Source organism: Pavona decussata, unplaced genomic scaffold, assembly GCF_977016875.1.
Source record: "Pavona decussata unplaced genomic scaffold, jaPavDecu1.1 SCAFFOLD_102, whole genome shotgun sequence".
NCBI classification, from domain to species: domain Eukaryota; kingdom Metazoa; phylum Cnidaria; class Anthozoa; order Scleractinia; family Agariciidae; genus Pavona; species Pavona decussata.
This window is the reverse complement of record NW_028145517.1, coordinates 7,293,738-7,310,050: the sequence shown is the minus strand read 5'-3', so window position 1 is coordinate 7,310,050 and position 16,313 is coordinate 7,293,738. Positions and strand designations below refer to the sequence as shown.

General features: G+C 37.8%; 2 protein-coding genes and 1 long non-coding RNA gene across 4 annotated transcripts; all 3 read right to left on the bottom strand.

The window, feature by feature from the left end:
* Nucleotides 1-2,468: 2,468 nt before the first annotated feature.
* LOC146472007 (uncharacterized) lies at nucleotides 2,469-4,015 on the bottom strand. Its single transcript, XM_085120879.1, has 3 exons — nucleotides 3,794-4,015; nucleotides 3,256-3,396; nucleotides 2,469-2,659 (listed from the first exon to the last, which is right to left on the bottom strand). The coding sequence occupies exons 1-3, from the start codon at nucleotides 3,989-3,991 to the stop codon at nucleotides 2,549-2,551; spliced, it is 450 nt and encodes a 149-aa protein (XP_084977005.1). The 5' UTR covers nucleotides 3,992-4,015; the 3' UTR covers nucleotides 2,469-2,548.
* A 5,313-nt stretch (nucleotides 4,016-9,328) lies between these two features.
* On the bottom strand, nucleotides 9,329-10,297 carry LOC146472006 (uncharacterized). 2 transcript variants are annotated; one of them, XM_085120877.1, is made up of 2 exons: nucleotides 10,016-10,297; nucleotides 9,329-9,531 (listed from the first exon to the last, which is right to left on the bottom strand). In XM_085120877.1, exons 1-2 carry the CDS (start codon nucleotides 10,172-10,174, stop codon nucleotides 9,376-9,378), a joined length of 315 nt encoding a protein of 104 aa, XP_084977003.1. In that variant the 5' UTR covers nucleotides 10,175-10,297; the 3' UTR covers nucleotides 9,329-9,375. The 2 variants fall into 2 exon arrangements, with proteins under 2 accessions (XP_084977003.1, XP_084977004.1); XM_085120878.1 differs by having other exon boundaries at nucleotides 9,329-9,533; nucleotides 10,045-10,297.
* Nucleotides 10,298-13,219: 2,922 nt separating this feature from the next.
* LOC146472005 (uncharacterized) lies at nucleotides 13,220-14,652 on the bottom strand. Its single transcript, XR_014866798.1, has 2 exons — nucleotides 14,395-14,652; nucleotides 13,220-13,415 (listed from the first exon to the last, which is right to left on the bottom strand). It is a non-coding gene; the product is annotated as an uncharacterized LOC146472005 (long non-coding RNA).
* Between the last annotated feature and the right edge of the window lie 1,661 nt (nucleotides 14,653-16,313).

The following is a 16,313-nucleotide window of genomic DNA, read 5'->3' as shown; positions in this document are numbered from 1 at the left end:
GGGAAGGTTATGAAAAAAAATGACAAGGAAAGAGGGAGAGTCACAAGAAATTAAGCCACCATGATGGTAAAGGGATGCTTTAATATCATGTTTTACAAGATAACAAATTATGTCTAAAAATCAAGGCATGCAATTATTTGACAAGACAAGCTATTGAAAGTATAAATGCAACAACCCAACTTATAAAGCAGCTTATGTCTTGCTTTTAAACATCAATATATTGTTAAATATCACTCATAAGAACTGATCTCTCTAACAGCATCACTATCAAAAGTGCTACCATCCGGATCATCCTCAACATTATTATCACCATTGCCATCAACATCATCATCGTCATAGTCATGCCCACCATCACTATCATCATCCTCAGTCTCGCTCATGGTAAATGTCATATGTTGCTTGATAACGTCTTTTGCAGTCACAGTGAACAGTCCCTTGTCAAATGCATATCAGATGTAAGGCAACGGTTTCTTTTTTAGGGTGCTTATTCCCTCATAATAGAGTTCTAGGGGGCCTATGGGCTCTGTATCACTATCGGAATTATGTTGGGGTGCACTGGTTTTAATTACCACTTTACAGTTAGCCTCCATTCTTTTTTGTTTTGCTTTTTTAGCCTTCCTCTTGTTTTGTTTCTGTTTATGTCAGTCTACCTTTTGGCTTCGAGCATGAACACTTAAACAGTTGAGAGCACTTTTCTTGAAGGAAATTAAAGTTTCCTTCTCTTTCTTGTGTAGAAGGGCAACTTCTCCCAATTGATTTTCAAAGAACTTGTGAGTAGCTTCTTCTCCACTTTTCAGTTAACCATTAGAACTAAAAAAATTGCTGTCAAAAGTTTTTATTTTGTTATCAATGAGACTTACTTGCAATGATTTGCATAGCCTTTTAAACGTTATTGTTGATTCTAATATTATCACTAGGATCAAGGTATGATCTTCGTCAAGAACAGCTCCTGCAGGATTTTCTTTGTGCAAAAAGAAAAGCTTTCTTTTGTCTTGTTTCTCCAACACAGAGACCACTTGTATGTTCTACACAGGTTTTAATTCAAGTTTGCTTTATTAAAAGTACTGAATCATTTTCCACTGTATATAGAATTCGGACTTTTTATTTATCCAGGGGAGGGTCATGGAATTTTAGTTCCAAGGAAGGGTTGTGACATTCTAATCCCCTTCCTTGAAAGGTTCATTTTATTTTCATCGCTTCACTAAAAATCCCCCCCCCCCTCCCTGCTAATTTCTGACAAGTCCCTTGCAATAAAACGTTTCTATCCAGAGGAAATATTTAGAAGAAAATTATCACAGAATTGACTGTGATAATCAACGATCACACTGTTTACCTAAACAACATCGGAAAAAGGTGTCTATGTCTTTTCATTTGTCTAGCACTACACTTTGTGCACGGCGTGAATGGCACCATACACTATACTTAACTCCACTGTACTACTCTGCGTCACTTTGTTCATATTACACCGTACGATACTATGCCATCAAAGGTTTGCTAGAAGGTATGCTTCTAATATGCAGAGGTGATTTTAAGTTAATGTTCCGTAAGTGAGAGGAAAGGTTCCCATTTTTAAGTTTTAAGGTCTAGTTTTTGTTGTTTTTACAGCAATTTAACGGTCGACTTGAAAGGTTTTCGTACATTTTTCTAATAGTAGAAAAGTAGAGGCACAGGTTTTATTTCATTTAGAACGGAAGATACACGTAATCGCATTTGGTACATACTCAGTTGAGAAAATCAAATAATTCGTTTCCAATCCCCCACCGACGCATCACCACAGTTTCTTTACAACTATCCCGCTTGTCACTTTACTGTTTAGTTTTTCTAATATTTGTAACACTTCTCAGTTTCTATATCGTAACTACTTGAAGGCTAGAAGGCCAAGCAGGCCTTATGTACAATCTCACTCGAATATCGATTGTCCGTGGTCATGAGTTCAAAACGTAACCATCCAGATTATCACTTCCTTTTGGATTTAACACAACCATGCTAATAAACCAATGAGATCTAAACAACCATTGTTAAATTACGATAAGTATTAAAAATCCTAACATGCATACCTAGGCCAGTTTTGGAGGATTTCCTATTGCTTTATCTTACTTTAGAGGCCTTCTTCCGAAGGACCGTGTATATAAGTGAACCTTCTTTCTTTCTATCACAACGAAATGAAAAAACCTTTAACACAATTTGCCTAACCAAGAGTAAACACAAGTTGGGTAAATTTAAAACTATTTTTCTGTTTTGATTTCATTTAACACTTAGTGTGTTTTTAATCATGGAAATCTCATTGGTTTATATTTTGGTAAAATAGAAGGGAAACCTCATTGGTTTCTCTTTACATTTTCCCTAATTTAGAGTTAAACTAGTTTAGTTCATCTTTTAGATATGAGAGACACAAAACATATTGCTTTGATAGTTTTATTCCCATAGTTGCCTGCGTATTTACACAAATATAAGAAAAAAAGAAAACAATTGAGCCTGATTGCACATCATCTTGATCAATATCTCACTATATGTTGCCATGTTAACAATGTAACATTCATCCGGGTGCTCACTCTTTTTTCATATCAAAGCACCTCTTGATGCGTACGAAACAGCAGAGTTCACCAGCACAGGTTGGACTTTTCTTCCTGCACAGATACAGCAGTCCCACACAGGCTTTCTGCAAGTGGAATACAATAGTTTGGGAAAGTAAGAATACACGGTTGTATTGTGGTTTCAACTTATCAACCTGATACATATCTATTTGAAAGTTTTTCAAAGAAACTCAGTTGTTCACGAACTTTGAGGTGAAGATACCCTGACTATTTATGACCAACCGATTATTTTCCACGCGTTCCGTTTCTCATTGGCCACAACATACCAAGTTGGCACAACATCGGACAGCTGCTGCAGACGATGACATTCGTGTAGCCCGATTTTTCTCCACGAGAAAAAAACAAATAAGAGACATGGTCACAGTTTTAGGTCAACTTTACATTTTTCGGACAATCGTTCAGTCATAGGTCTTATCCTTCGACATACCAGCCGCCTAAAGGGGTTTTATATTTATCTTCGATATATGTACGTTGTGAGGTCATTTTAATTATCTGTAGTTACGTGGCGTGCTTTCTTTAACTATTTTCCTGTCTATTTACTGTTGTTGTTGTTGTTGTTGTTGTTATTATAGTTACTTTTGGTCGTCACAAAAAGTGAACGGTTTTGCCATTTTTACGTCACAGTGTTGTATCATGTACTTATCTGTTGTTTTATGGTTACCTCCATGGGCGGAAGGGAGGGGAGGGGAGTTGGGTGATTTTCCTTGCAACACTTGAAGAGGTTATCAATACAGGTCAGCTTCTTACAGGCATCGTGTCCCGCCATCTTCCAACACATTTTTCCCCTCACAACGCAAGGTTTCTATACAGAGAAAAATAAATCAGTACATCCATAACCTCCCACAACTCAAGGTGGTACGGTCACGCAAATGCGTAAATTATCACCGTAATGCTATTGTAGTTTTCCTCATCCATCTTTTAAAATTAGAAAAAATTATGGAGCGCTGTGGAGAGAGAGAATGTGACGTCTCTAGAACGTGAAGTTTGAATAAAATTTTCAAATTTCTCTCGAGACAACATACACAACAATTTAAACAAACATAAAAAATTAAATGAAATTTGTCATATCTATAAATCACGTAATCGTCGATATTTACTGTGGCTAGGTCAATGCCAGGGAAGGTACACCAACTTTGTAGTTAAAAAGAAGCAAGAAAATAAAAGAGCTAATAAAAGAACGAATCAGTCATTTTGGTTACCATCCATTCTGGTGGTTCGGGATGATCGCTGGCAACCAAGGTATCCTCGGGAAGTCCCTGGTCTCTTAGAACCTGAGCCATTCTCTCATCATGTCGTTTGTCCAAGAATTGAAAAACAGCTTTGTGAAAAGCCATCTCTTCAGTGGACACATAAGCCACAAAGGCGCTGATAAGGAGAAGAGCTGCGAAAGTCTTCATGTTGTTTTCAAGAGGTGTGTGATTAACACTGTAATTTTATGACAAGGATGGCGCCTTATATCAAAATTAAGAACAATGACGTACTTTTGCATTTGCTCAGCCGAAAATTTACAACTGTAAGCTAAAACAAAAGAGTAACAAAAGGTCACCTCACAGTTTAGCCAGCTTTGCTTGACTATCGTTAACTGATCTGGTAGTGTTTGTTAGTGCCGGGTCATCTAGTGAAGCCCTAGTTAACGAGATTTGCACAGGTGAACAACTATGTGGACAAAGGCCCAACTCAACTCAAATGAGGGCTCCTTTAATTTGATTGCCGCCTTTGGGGAAATTTTTGTTCATTTTAAATGTGCTGTTGATCAAACTAAAGAGCGGGCTAATGACGTTTGAACAGATGTTTGAGAATATTAATTTTAATTACGGTGGGTAGAAGACGCGCCTTCTACTAAATTTAAGGTTCATATATAACTAAGCGTAAGATAGAATTTGTTTTGAGATAGTTGGCAGGAAGCTGCAGTATTCTCCTTTCCACTGTTAGAGGATTAAAGAATTAAAGATCATGACAGTTAAGGCACGTAACTTAAGCCGTAGTGCGAAAAGGAAGCCTGAAGAAAATTCAGGCTTGAACGGGTTTGGAATCCATGAAATCTGCAATACCGGTGAGGTTGGAGCTATCAACGACGCTATCTACGAACCAGTTATTTTGTAAAAATTCTTAAGAGGGAAACCTTTAAATAATGACTAAAATAAGGTGAAAATTTGAAATATATATTTGAATTCCGATGAAAAAAAAAAATGACAAAAAATGAAATTTGTACAAACTGGAGACAGCGCACAAATATTATTTTTAAAATATTATTTTCAACTATTGGTTGGTTAGTGATAATAGTTTTTTGTATACTTTTCTGTTATTTTCCCTAAACATTTTTTGATGCCGTCCCCACAAAAAGTCTCGTTTCCCTTTACCCAACCCGTACCAGAGGTTTCCAGCACTTGCGCCAAACCAAAAGACTTTCGTTTTTCACAAGATATTTATCCCATCTGTTTTACAGACAATAATAAAATGCCTAACAAAAAATGATGTCTTTTTCCCTAAAGCCGACTGAGGTTGAGCGGAAAATTAACTTAAATGCACGGCATGAAAGACACACTTTTGAGAAATTAAGATTAATTGTAATGTTAATTTTTGTATAATTAATTTTGAATTTCTTTATCTTTGAAGACAGTATCTTGGAAGGCCTTGCAGGTCCAAACAACGTATATTTGACTTATATTTGATATTGGTTTTGAAAAACAAATACCGTGGGTGCCTTTGTGTCCTAATAGTTACCTTCGTTTAATTTTAATGTCATATATATACGTGAATATTTTGTCCTTTCCTCCAGGAAAAACAGCAAATAATGCCTTACTACTTTCCAAACTCAGCTTAAAATGAACAACTATATAGCTGGATAGATCAAAACTTGGACGTGTTTGAGTTAATTTTACGGGAAATTACTTAACATTTTGTTAAACCTATAATGAAACAAAGTACCAGACGGGGAATGCAGCTTGCAGGTCAATCTCATTGCCATCGAGACCTTTTTGCCCATAAGGGAATTGGTCCAAACTATTATACTCGAACAGGGCCTACCAAACCAAAATAGATGGTGGCCTCTGTCTGCACCCCTCTTCCTCAACCTCTAGAGACGGTGTCTTTATTACAAAGCCACCCCTCTATCCAGCAGTAAAAAATGACAATCAGATTCAAACCTCACTTTTCTTGTTTATCAGTAGCAATATACTGACTCTCACGAGCTGAATATTTCTGTGTCAAGTCAAGTTTCAGTTCAAAGACAAAATTTTGTTGGTAATGTTCGAGAGATATACAGGTGGTAAGGTGGGTCATCTTCAAACAAACTTGTTATGACCAGTTTCCTAAGGTCATTCTCTGCATGTAACCTGCACGTTGCACGAAGAAGCAAGGACATAGAAGACAGTCCTACACTGGGGTACTGAGGAAGGATATTGGACCAGAGACACCCGGTGAGCTTGGTACCCTTAAAGGAGCAATGCTATCAATTTTAGTGTCTTTTTCAATAGCCAAAAAATTGTTGGAAACGTCAAAATAAAGGTTCAGTTTTCAGGTACCTCATTAATCAGTACACAGAAAATAGACTTAATTATCTTTGGTTGCTAATGGATAGGATAGAAACAGAGTGTAATTTGAAAAAAATGGCTAAAGTTTTCAGGTTCGTCCTGTGTATTTTAGAGTAATCGCTAGAACTGGTCATAGTTTGTTTTTCCTGGGAGAATGAGAGAGACCGATAAGACTGAGATAAGAGCTCGTGTAGAGACGCGATATCAGTGTAACCTTGTAAGCAAGGTATTCAAGCCTAGCTGTGAACTCGATTTGTATTACAAGGTTTCGTCTACTACTTGAACATACTCACTTTCAACAATTAAAACGGGTTATTTTCGCTTCTGTAAGCAAAAGTTTGGCGATTTCTTTCTAAAGATTTAATTAATAATCCGCCCGCTCCCCCCTTTAACCTTGAGAGTGTTAGAGCTATGACAATGAGAAAAGTTTGGTGATTTGTTTTTAACTATTTAATGAAAAGAGAGGTATTAATGTCTTTCTCAGCTAACAGTTAAGCCTATGCAAACGCTAAGCCAAACATACCCTCTGTATTGGGCCGTACGTCCACGTTGGAGGCCAACAGAAGAAATATCTCCCAGAATATCTTGGGTCAAGCATATTTTCTTTTGTGTTGCATTTCAATGTGTTCACGTGATTAATTGTCATCCGAAAGATAAATTCTATGAATCTCGCTTAAAATGTTTAGACATTTGCAGATAAAAATGTGTCCTGGGAAGTAAGTTGTTCTCTTGGGATTAAGAATACAGCTGAAGATGAACGGCCTTCTCAATAAGATATTGACAGGCAGTCTCCGTAAAAACTTAGATTTCGCTCATTTCTTGTGTGTTGAGAAAATTTTATGTACTTATCCCAAAACTAAAATCATCTTGATCGGATCCTTCAAGTATTGCAAGTTTCAAGGAACATTTGCTTTACCCCTGAGAATCACCGTGGGGGCTTATGTGGAGGCTTAAATCTAGCACAACAAACACCACAGTCAGTTCCATTACAACGTTTTTACTTGTAATTTATCATAGAGACTTTTATGAACATTGAGTTTGAATGAAGCCGAAAACAAGACTTTAATGACACTACTATCGAACCGAATGATCAACACTCGAAAATAACTCAGGTGAGGCAGGAGTGATTTTCAACCAAACCAAGGCGGCTGTAATATAGGAACCATAGAAATTGTTACTAAAGAAAGAAACCTTGCGGCTCGTCCTACATAGAATTTTTATAGCTACGTGAACTTCCATAATTTTGACGAATTTCAAGTTTTGCCTCCATTTTGAGAGACTCGTCAACATGAAGCGTTGCAGCAGCTTATCTCGAAGGCAGATCTAAAACCATCAGAAATAAAGGGAAAAACAATTTAAACGCATCACAGTCCAACTGAAAGCGAATAAATGATAAGAAAATAATTTACCATGCATTTATTTCTCCCGGACACACGTCTATTTGGTGTTTGAATTTCGATGGATGATTGCTCAAGATCGCACAGCCTCTGCTGCCAAAGCTTTCGCTAGGGGAAGCGCAATAATCACGTTAACGTATTTCTGTAATATCCTCCTTTCCCGATTAGTCCGGAGTGGATGTTTTTAGGCGATGAAAGAATGAACGTCAACTGGTAAAGAAACAACCACTATGTTTGCCTCTAGAAGACAACCGTTGACTAATATTAGAGTAGAGCTGAACAGAAAGGCAAGAAAAACTTATTTGGTGCTCCTCCCCCACCCCACCCCCCCCCCCCCCTGCAGTAGTTTTGGTGCTCTCCCCAGGGTGCGGTTGCCATTACAAACTAAGATGGTGCCATGGAAGCATACCATTTTGCCAACTAGTATTTTTCCAGTGTTTCTTAGATATGTTTTGATAGATGCTTGATCCAGCTTGACAAGCTCCCAGTATATTAAGAGCCGGAATTATCTCCATTAATGAACAAACGTTTCGGAAGTTAACGAACTTGCTAAGTTTGCTTCCGCTCTGAATTCCGTGTGAATTGCGTAGAATTGCACTTTACTCATTACGGACAGAGTTTTATATCGCTTTCTGTTATAAAATAGTAGTATTGTGGTTTTCTAACCTGATAGGCTGTGTCAGCATTATATGAAGCGTACCGTATTTACTCGAATAAGCGCCGCCCCCGAACAAGCGCCGCCCTCGATTAAGCGCCGCACATGGAGCGGAATGGTTAATAAGCGCCGCCCTCGAATAAGCGCCGCAGCACCGGTGCGGCGATTATTTGAGTATTTCCATAAGATGATAAAAATACACTGTAATCGCTGCAATGCGGTTCTAAGCCAACAATGGGAATTTATTTTCATCAATAGTGATGTTTTCAGTTTGAAGTGAGTATATCTTGATGCTCTTTCATTTAGTTCTCTCTTCAAAATGCGTGAAGGCTGTAAACTTTGCCGGTAAGAGAAGCCCAACCTCCCTCTTTCTCTTCCCTGTAACTGTTGCAGTAAGGAGATTGTCAGCGTTTGCTTGTACAATCAAAATGTTTTGGCTATGTGGTATGAGCCTTTTAATAAGCGCCGCCCTCAAATAAGCGCCGCCCTCGAATAAGCGCCGCACAGGAGACACGAAAAATTAAATAAGCGCCGCGGCGCTTATTCGAGTAAATACGGTAATGAGATCAATCCTTTAAGGTTAAAATTTATCAGTAAAACTAGTTGCCTAGATGGTATAATGGAATGCTTCTTGTCCAAGCATCTGCAGCTCGGACTGGCAATCACGGTACAGGAAGAAAGACGCCAGGTACTGGTCATAGCCTGCAGGAAAGAGAGAGTTACAAAAGAGGAACTGCACGAGCCCCGCTCATTGCTTTCCTCCGAAGGGAACAACTGACATCTCTGGCATAATATTATGTCATCTGAATGGAACTAGGGCAGCTCAACTCTTTTGGGAACCACTGGGAAAACAATTCTGGGAACCACTGGAGAAAGAACAGTCGGAAAACAACGCATGCGTGGAGAGGACACACCTGTTATTCTCATACGCAAAAATCTCAGTCTCCCGTGATCAAGTAGTGAGGACAGCTCAAAACCGGAAGGAATGGTCGAGGTTTCTGGAGGTGCTATGTGGGTCAACCACTACAACATTGGAGTGAGAGAGTGCAGAATGACAATAAATGGATGGGAGTTTGGCTGACCTTGATCCAGAGTAATTCCACTGGAAAAATTGACGGGCTTTTTAAAATCAACCTTTATTTTTGCATATCTAAGTCCATCAGCATTCATCTGATTAAAGTTGAGAACATTATACTCTATAGACTGCCATTAGAAATCTCTAATACGCGGCGACACCTGTCGCTTAATTCCTTGTCCCTGCACTCCCTAAAGCAATGCTTGCAATTGTTCTTCCTCACAATGACATCACCTGCTTTCTCTATACTCTCCTCCTGTTTCTCTTCACACATTTCCTGTTAAAATAGATAAGAACATTTTGTGACCTTATCAGTAGAACATTCTTGGCGGGATTTGGTGAGTGGACGCACTACTTCCCTTTAAACGTTCGACCAAAGCAAGCTTAAACTGGTTACATAGGTTTCTTTAACTTCACATCACTAATGCTTTGAGAGATCAACAGAGCCATTCTTTATCAGTTGATGCAACAACAATGGTGTCAAAACACCCCTAAATATTTGTGAACAACTTATAGTCATTTTCTCGATATAACAGGTTACCCCTATTTTTTACCTTTAAGTGGTTCTAACTTATCACGAGCTCGGTGATCCTCATTTTATATTATAGAACTGTAATCGGAATGTTTAGGTGCAACTGGCGATGGCCGGCCACACCGGTCAAGTCGTAAACGGAATGTACCAATTTGAAGGATCAATTTGAATCAAGTTCTGACAAATGGAAGGCGCGCTTAGTTTTTGGAGACTCTTAGAGAATACGTACTAAATGAACCGTAAGATCTAAGTTTCCCTCGTCAGCGAACACATCCATGATTTCATTTTCTTCGTCATCTGAGATCTCGTCAAGGGCTGGACTCGCGAATGCCACCTCTGCCAAGACGAGCGAAGTTACAAGAAACAGGATCAGTAGCAGAGAATTCATCTTGAGTACAGTGCTTTGCTGTTCTGCTCGGCAATGTGATCGATACAACCTTGTACGCTCTTTATAGGAACGTAAGACTGACAGCTTCACATAACACAACAAAAGCGCGACAAAAGGCGTCTTCGTTCAAACAGTGTTATTGCTTTGACGGCAACGAAAGAAAGGAAACATTTTACTTCTAAACTTGTGTAAACATCGTAACGTTGCCCAAGATGACCGCTTTTACTTAATTTTGGGAAAAAAAGTTCCCTCTTTAGTTTTCGTAGAAGCTGTTAAGAAAAAAATATTAAAATATCGAATGTCTTTTCCTACTTGTCTCGTTGAAACGTAGGAGGAGAACTAAGTGTTCCCTTTTAAGTAAAAGATTATCACCAGTGCTTAGACACATAAACAGTACACATGTACAAAACTATTGAAAGATCAGTTGACTTACAGTTATGACAGAAAGAATACCTCAAATATATCTGTACAAATTTGCTCCCGTTCTGCGAGTTATTTGTATTAGAAAGAAAAGCACAAAAGATGTTTACAGTTTTAAGCAAATAAAATACATCTGCGTTTTATTGTTCAGAAGGAAGAAAAGGCGACTTTACAGAACGGTTTATTTTCCGTTTGTACGATAAGTTAAAACAGCTTGCAATATCACGTGACAAGAGCACACATTCTGCAGCGTGCTTTTGTTAGGACAAAACTTACTCACCGTATATTTTTTTACATAGCACGTTCTTCTAGATTTTAAAGGGGCGGTGCCACATAATTTTAGCATCAGTTTGAAAGTCCAAAATACACCTGTATCAATTAAATTGTTTAAATAAAAGTTCGGTTTAGTGCACAGAAACTAGTGCCAATGATCTTTGCCTTGCAACTTAAAATGTTCCTTCCGTATATTTTAAAGAAATTAAAAAAAATGATTATACATCGTTCTTCCTCTAAGAAATCACTTCGTATTTTCCTCTTGGTGTTGTTAGAGTAATTTCATGTTAGAAAATTTGTGCTTGTCAAATATTTGAGCAGTTCTTACTAAACTACATGTGAATTCAAAATATTATAAAATAGACGCTGTAAGATATTTTAAACCGACGTTTCGAGAATGCTGCCTTCTTCAGGGCAAAAAACTATACCGTTGAAAAGTTCGTTAAATTTGCTCGCATGCCCAAATTCATAAAAGCGCGCGTGCGCGCGACACACGTGAGAGCGCATACCAGCGCGCGAGCAAGTAATAAACCAACAATTCACGCAAAACTAAAGTCCTGATTAAGTCCACTAGGACTAACAGTTCCATATTTGAAAATGAACCGCATCTCCTTCTTTTTCCGGTATTCTTGGTTAGCTAGGCCTGCCCTCAAAACCGCAACCTTCAGATCTTCAAGTGTGTGGTTCTCTTGGTTGAAATGGGCGGGCACAGGAAGGTCATTTCTCCCGTTGATTATATCTCTACGGTGCTCTCTGAACCTGTCCGCCAACTTACGACCAGTCTGCCCGATATAAACTGTCGATGGACATTTGGTACATGCCAAACAGTAAACCTCGTTGTCCGTGATACAGGAATAATGTCCTGTGGCATTAACCTGCCCTTTGGGTGTCACCCATGACAGAAAGGACTAGGCTCTCTTTGTTCTTTTGTTTGAACAACTGAGTAAGTAGTAAACAAAAAGTTTAAAGGGGCGCTGTCACGGAGATTTAGCTGTAGTTTGGTAAACCTTGTGTAAATAAAGATTGTAATACTGCGCAACGTAGTTAATAAATGTGAATTCAAAATATAATAAAATAGACGTTGTAAGATATTTTAAACCGACGTTTCGGCAATGCGAAGGATCTTTCTTCTATTTGATCTTTCATCCGCAATTCAAAATATATGTTTCATATATTTATATTCATTTTCGTGTTTCGTATAAAGAAAACATGTACTTCTGTACTGAATACAGTGTAACTCCACTGGAAAAATTGATGGACTTTTAAAATCAACCTTTATTTTTGCATATCGAAGCCCATCGTTCATCCGATTGAAGTTGAGAACATTATACTTGGTAAACTGCCATTCAGAGAAATCCTCTCATAAGCTTTGTAATTTCACGACAAATTTGCCGATACTGTAATTAGAAGGGTTTGTGTGGAGTTCAGTTTTAAATTGTTTTACGCTGTTATAGCCCGAATCTGTTCTCTCTTTTTCATTAAACTAACTTTGATACAATTACCTTTTCAAAGGCATTTTTGTAATTAAAATGCGGCAAATTAAAATGAAGTTACAGGGACTCAAACTCAACGAAAATCCCACATATTTACTGTAATTTTAGCCTTTTTTCCCTCACAACCAAGATGGCTTCTGAAACCGTGAAAAGATTCACTGTTTGTGATTGCAATTCTTCAAATAAGTTACCTGATTCAAAAACTAGAAACAATTTCTCATTAGGTTTCGTATCGACGGGAACTTTGAAGAAGGGAGGGACTTTTTAAATAATAAGGTTAGACAGGAAATAATTGATTTCTGAGGATTTTGGGCACCTGTCTCATTTTTTATCACCTCACATGGAGAACACTCGTATTTCTTTACCGTGATGTCAGTAACTCCTAATCTTTAACCCTTGAAAGGTAATCGTTTTAACTGGAGTTTGTTTTGCGCTGTTGTGATTGTATTTGCTGTTGTTTTGAAGTCATCGGAGACAAACAAACATTTACGAACAAAGTTTTTTCCATGCCGACAAAATCGTCAAAAAACCTCAACCTGGGCACCCTATTTCAGTAGCTAAAGAATTACTTGACCAATAATGTGTGTTTGGACTGGACACAAAAAAGGTTGTATTGCATCTTATCAAATCTCTTCTTCATAACAAAAGGGGTAGAGCTTCTCATGGCCACACGAACAAATGGGTTATAAATATATAACACACGGTTCGCTTTTCCTACCAATCAAGCGTGGGATCCCTATTTTATGATAACAGCAGGAAAAAAAATTCAATTTACATATAAACCTGAGAAGAAGTTGGAATTTGTTTTCAATGCTTTATTCCCCATGATTTAACACCTAATTGACAGCTAGTTTCCTTTTATCTCTGAATGCATTTTATCCACGAGTCCTTCAGGCAAACATAAGAGGTTTCGAAGCGGGGGGGAGACACTTGTCGTTTTTTTTCCCTACCAAGCACGCAGTGTAGCATTCGCCGCATTTCGTATTCCACTCCTCGTCATCACGTTTATCACGTTCTTCCCCTTCACACTCCTCCTTTTCCACTTCACAATCTTTCTGTTAAAATGGATAAGAACATTTTGTGACCTTATCAGTAGAACATTCTTGGCGGGATTTGGTGAGTGGACGCACTACTTCCCTTTAAACATTTGACCAAAGCAAGCTTAAACTGGTTACATAGGTTTCTGTTTTTGATTTTCTTTTTTATTATTATTATTATTTCAAGTCCAGGGATTTTACAATTAACAAAGCATTTCTAAATGCAGCAAATTACAAAATTAAAGATGCAACTAATTTGAATGACTAAACAAAGAAAACAAATATTGTCACCAAAAACAGAAACGTACGAGACTAAAATGAACAAATAGATCAAGCAAAAAGTATATACATATAATAAAATAAAATCACACTAAAGGTCATACAAGATATTTGATTTCAAGTCAAGGTATTCTACGTTTTACGCGTCTTATATATTGTTAATGCAACAGATTTTGTGAGAGATTATTTTGCAAGCGAGACCATTTCCGTACAAAGACGATGCTTTTCTTTACCTTCACATCACTAATACTTTAAGAGATCAACAGAGCCATTCTTTATCAGTTGATGAAACAACAATGGTGTCAAAAACACCCCTAAATATTTGTGAACAACTTATAGTCATTTTCTCGATATAACAGGTTACCCCTATTTTTTACTTTTAAGTGGTTCTAACTTACAAACGAGCTCTGTGATCCCATTTTATATTAAAGAACTGTAATCGGAATGTTTAGGTGCAATTAGCGATAGCCGGCCACACCGGTCAAGTCGTAAACGGAATGTACCAATTTGAAGGATCAATTTGAATTTCTTCAAAATAGCGCGTACTATTTTCTGAGTGATTATTTTCAAGATTTTGCAGCAACATCCCGTCAAAATGACGCATTCGATTTACAGACTGACCGCTGTGGCCGGCCAGTTCTGACAAATGGAAGGCGCGCTTAGTTTTTGGAAACTCTTAGAGAATACGTACTAAATGAACCGTAGGATCTAAGTTTACCTCGTCAGCGAACACATCCATGATTTCATTTTCTTTGTCATCTAAGATCTTATCAAGGGCTGGACTTGCGAACGCCACCTCTGCCAAGAAGAGGGAAGTTCCAAGAAACAGGATCAGTAGCAGAGAATTCATCTTGAGTACAGTGCTTTGCTGTTCTGCTCGGCAATGTCATCGATACAACCTTGTACGCTCTTTTATAGGAACGTAAGACTGACAGCTTCACATAACACAACAAAAGCGCGACAAAAGGCGTCTTTGTTCAAGCAGTGTTTCTTGCTTTGACCACAACGAAAAAAGGAAACATTTTACTTCTGAAACTTGTGTAAACAACGTAACGTTGCTCATGACGACCGCTCTTACTTTAATTTTGGAAAAAAAATAACACTTTAGTTTTCGTAGAAGCCGTTAAGAAAAAATATTAAAATATCGAATGTCTTTTCCTAATGGTTTTGTTTAAACGTAGTAGAAGATCTAAGTGTTCCCTTTTAAGTAAAAGATTATCACCAGTACTTAGACATGTGAACAGTACATATGTACAAAACTATTGAAAGATCAGTTGACTTACAGTTATGACAGAAAGAATACTTCTCAAACTCATTAATTATTCATGCAGTCAAAAGCCAATAAATGACCTCCATTTCGGTCAGGTGGATGAATCTTGATACCCCAATGAAACACCAGATGAAACACCACCAGGTTTTCATCTGAGATGAAACATGTTTTTCATCTGAGATCAAACATTTGCATTTTAATGAGATTAATTTCTTATTGTTTCATTTGAGAAGACATGTCAAAAACTCGGGCTTCGTGCTTTATCACGGGTTCCAAATACCTCGAAACAGATGAAAGCACTCGGCCTGCGGCCTCGTGCTTTCATCTGTTTCTCGGTATTTGGAACCCGTGATAAAGCACTCGCCCTCGTTTTTGACATATTACATCAAATATATCTGTACAAATTATTTCCCAGTCTGCGAGTTATTTCTATTATAAAAAAGCACAAAAGATGTTTACAGTTTTAGGCAAATAAAATACATCTACGGTTTATTGATCAGAAGGGAGAAAAGGCGACTTTTCAGAATGGTTCATTTTCCGTTTGTACGATAAGTTAAAACAGCTTGCAATATCACGTGACAAGAGCACACATTGTGCAGTGTGCTTTTGTCAGGGCAAAACTTACCCACCATAAATATTTTTACAGAGCACGTATTTTTAGATTTTAAAGGGGCGGCGTCACTTAATTTTAGCATCAGTTTGAAAGGCAAAAATACACCTGTATCAATGACATTGTTAAAATAAAAGTTCGGTTTAGTGCACAGAAACTGCCAACTCAAAATGTTCTTTCCGTGTATTTTGAAGAAATCACAAAAAAGCGATTATACTTTGTTCTTCCTCTAAGAAATCACTTCGTATTTTAGTTCTGGTGCTCTTAGAGCAATTTCATGTTAGAGAATGTGTGCTTGTCAAATATTTGAGTAGTTTTTACCAAACTACGGCTGAATCTCCGTCACAGCGCCCCTTTAAAATTAACGTTTACTTACTCAGTTGTTAAAACAAAAGAACAAAAATAGCCTCCTTTCTGTCATGGATGAATTAGCAATGCATTTTGTTTGACATTCAAAATGATCGCACGAAGAAATTTACAAGAAAAAAAACTGTACAGTTCAACAAAAATGAAAATTGCCCTGTGACAAGTTTGGACCTGACTCGTGCCCAGTAGTCTTCATCTTTATCCATGGCGCACGAAGCAGGGATAAATGGGTAGCGACAAAGGGAGCGCAAGGTGCCTCACGCTAACTTTTGCCGCGCGCTGTATGAAGACGACCAAACGAGTCAGAGATGGGTAGTGATAACTTTCAGAAGGGTTACGCTCTGTATTTTCATACCAAAAAACCTATATAACTTAAGCTTCATTTACGATT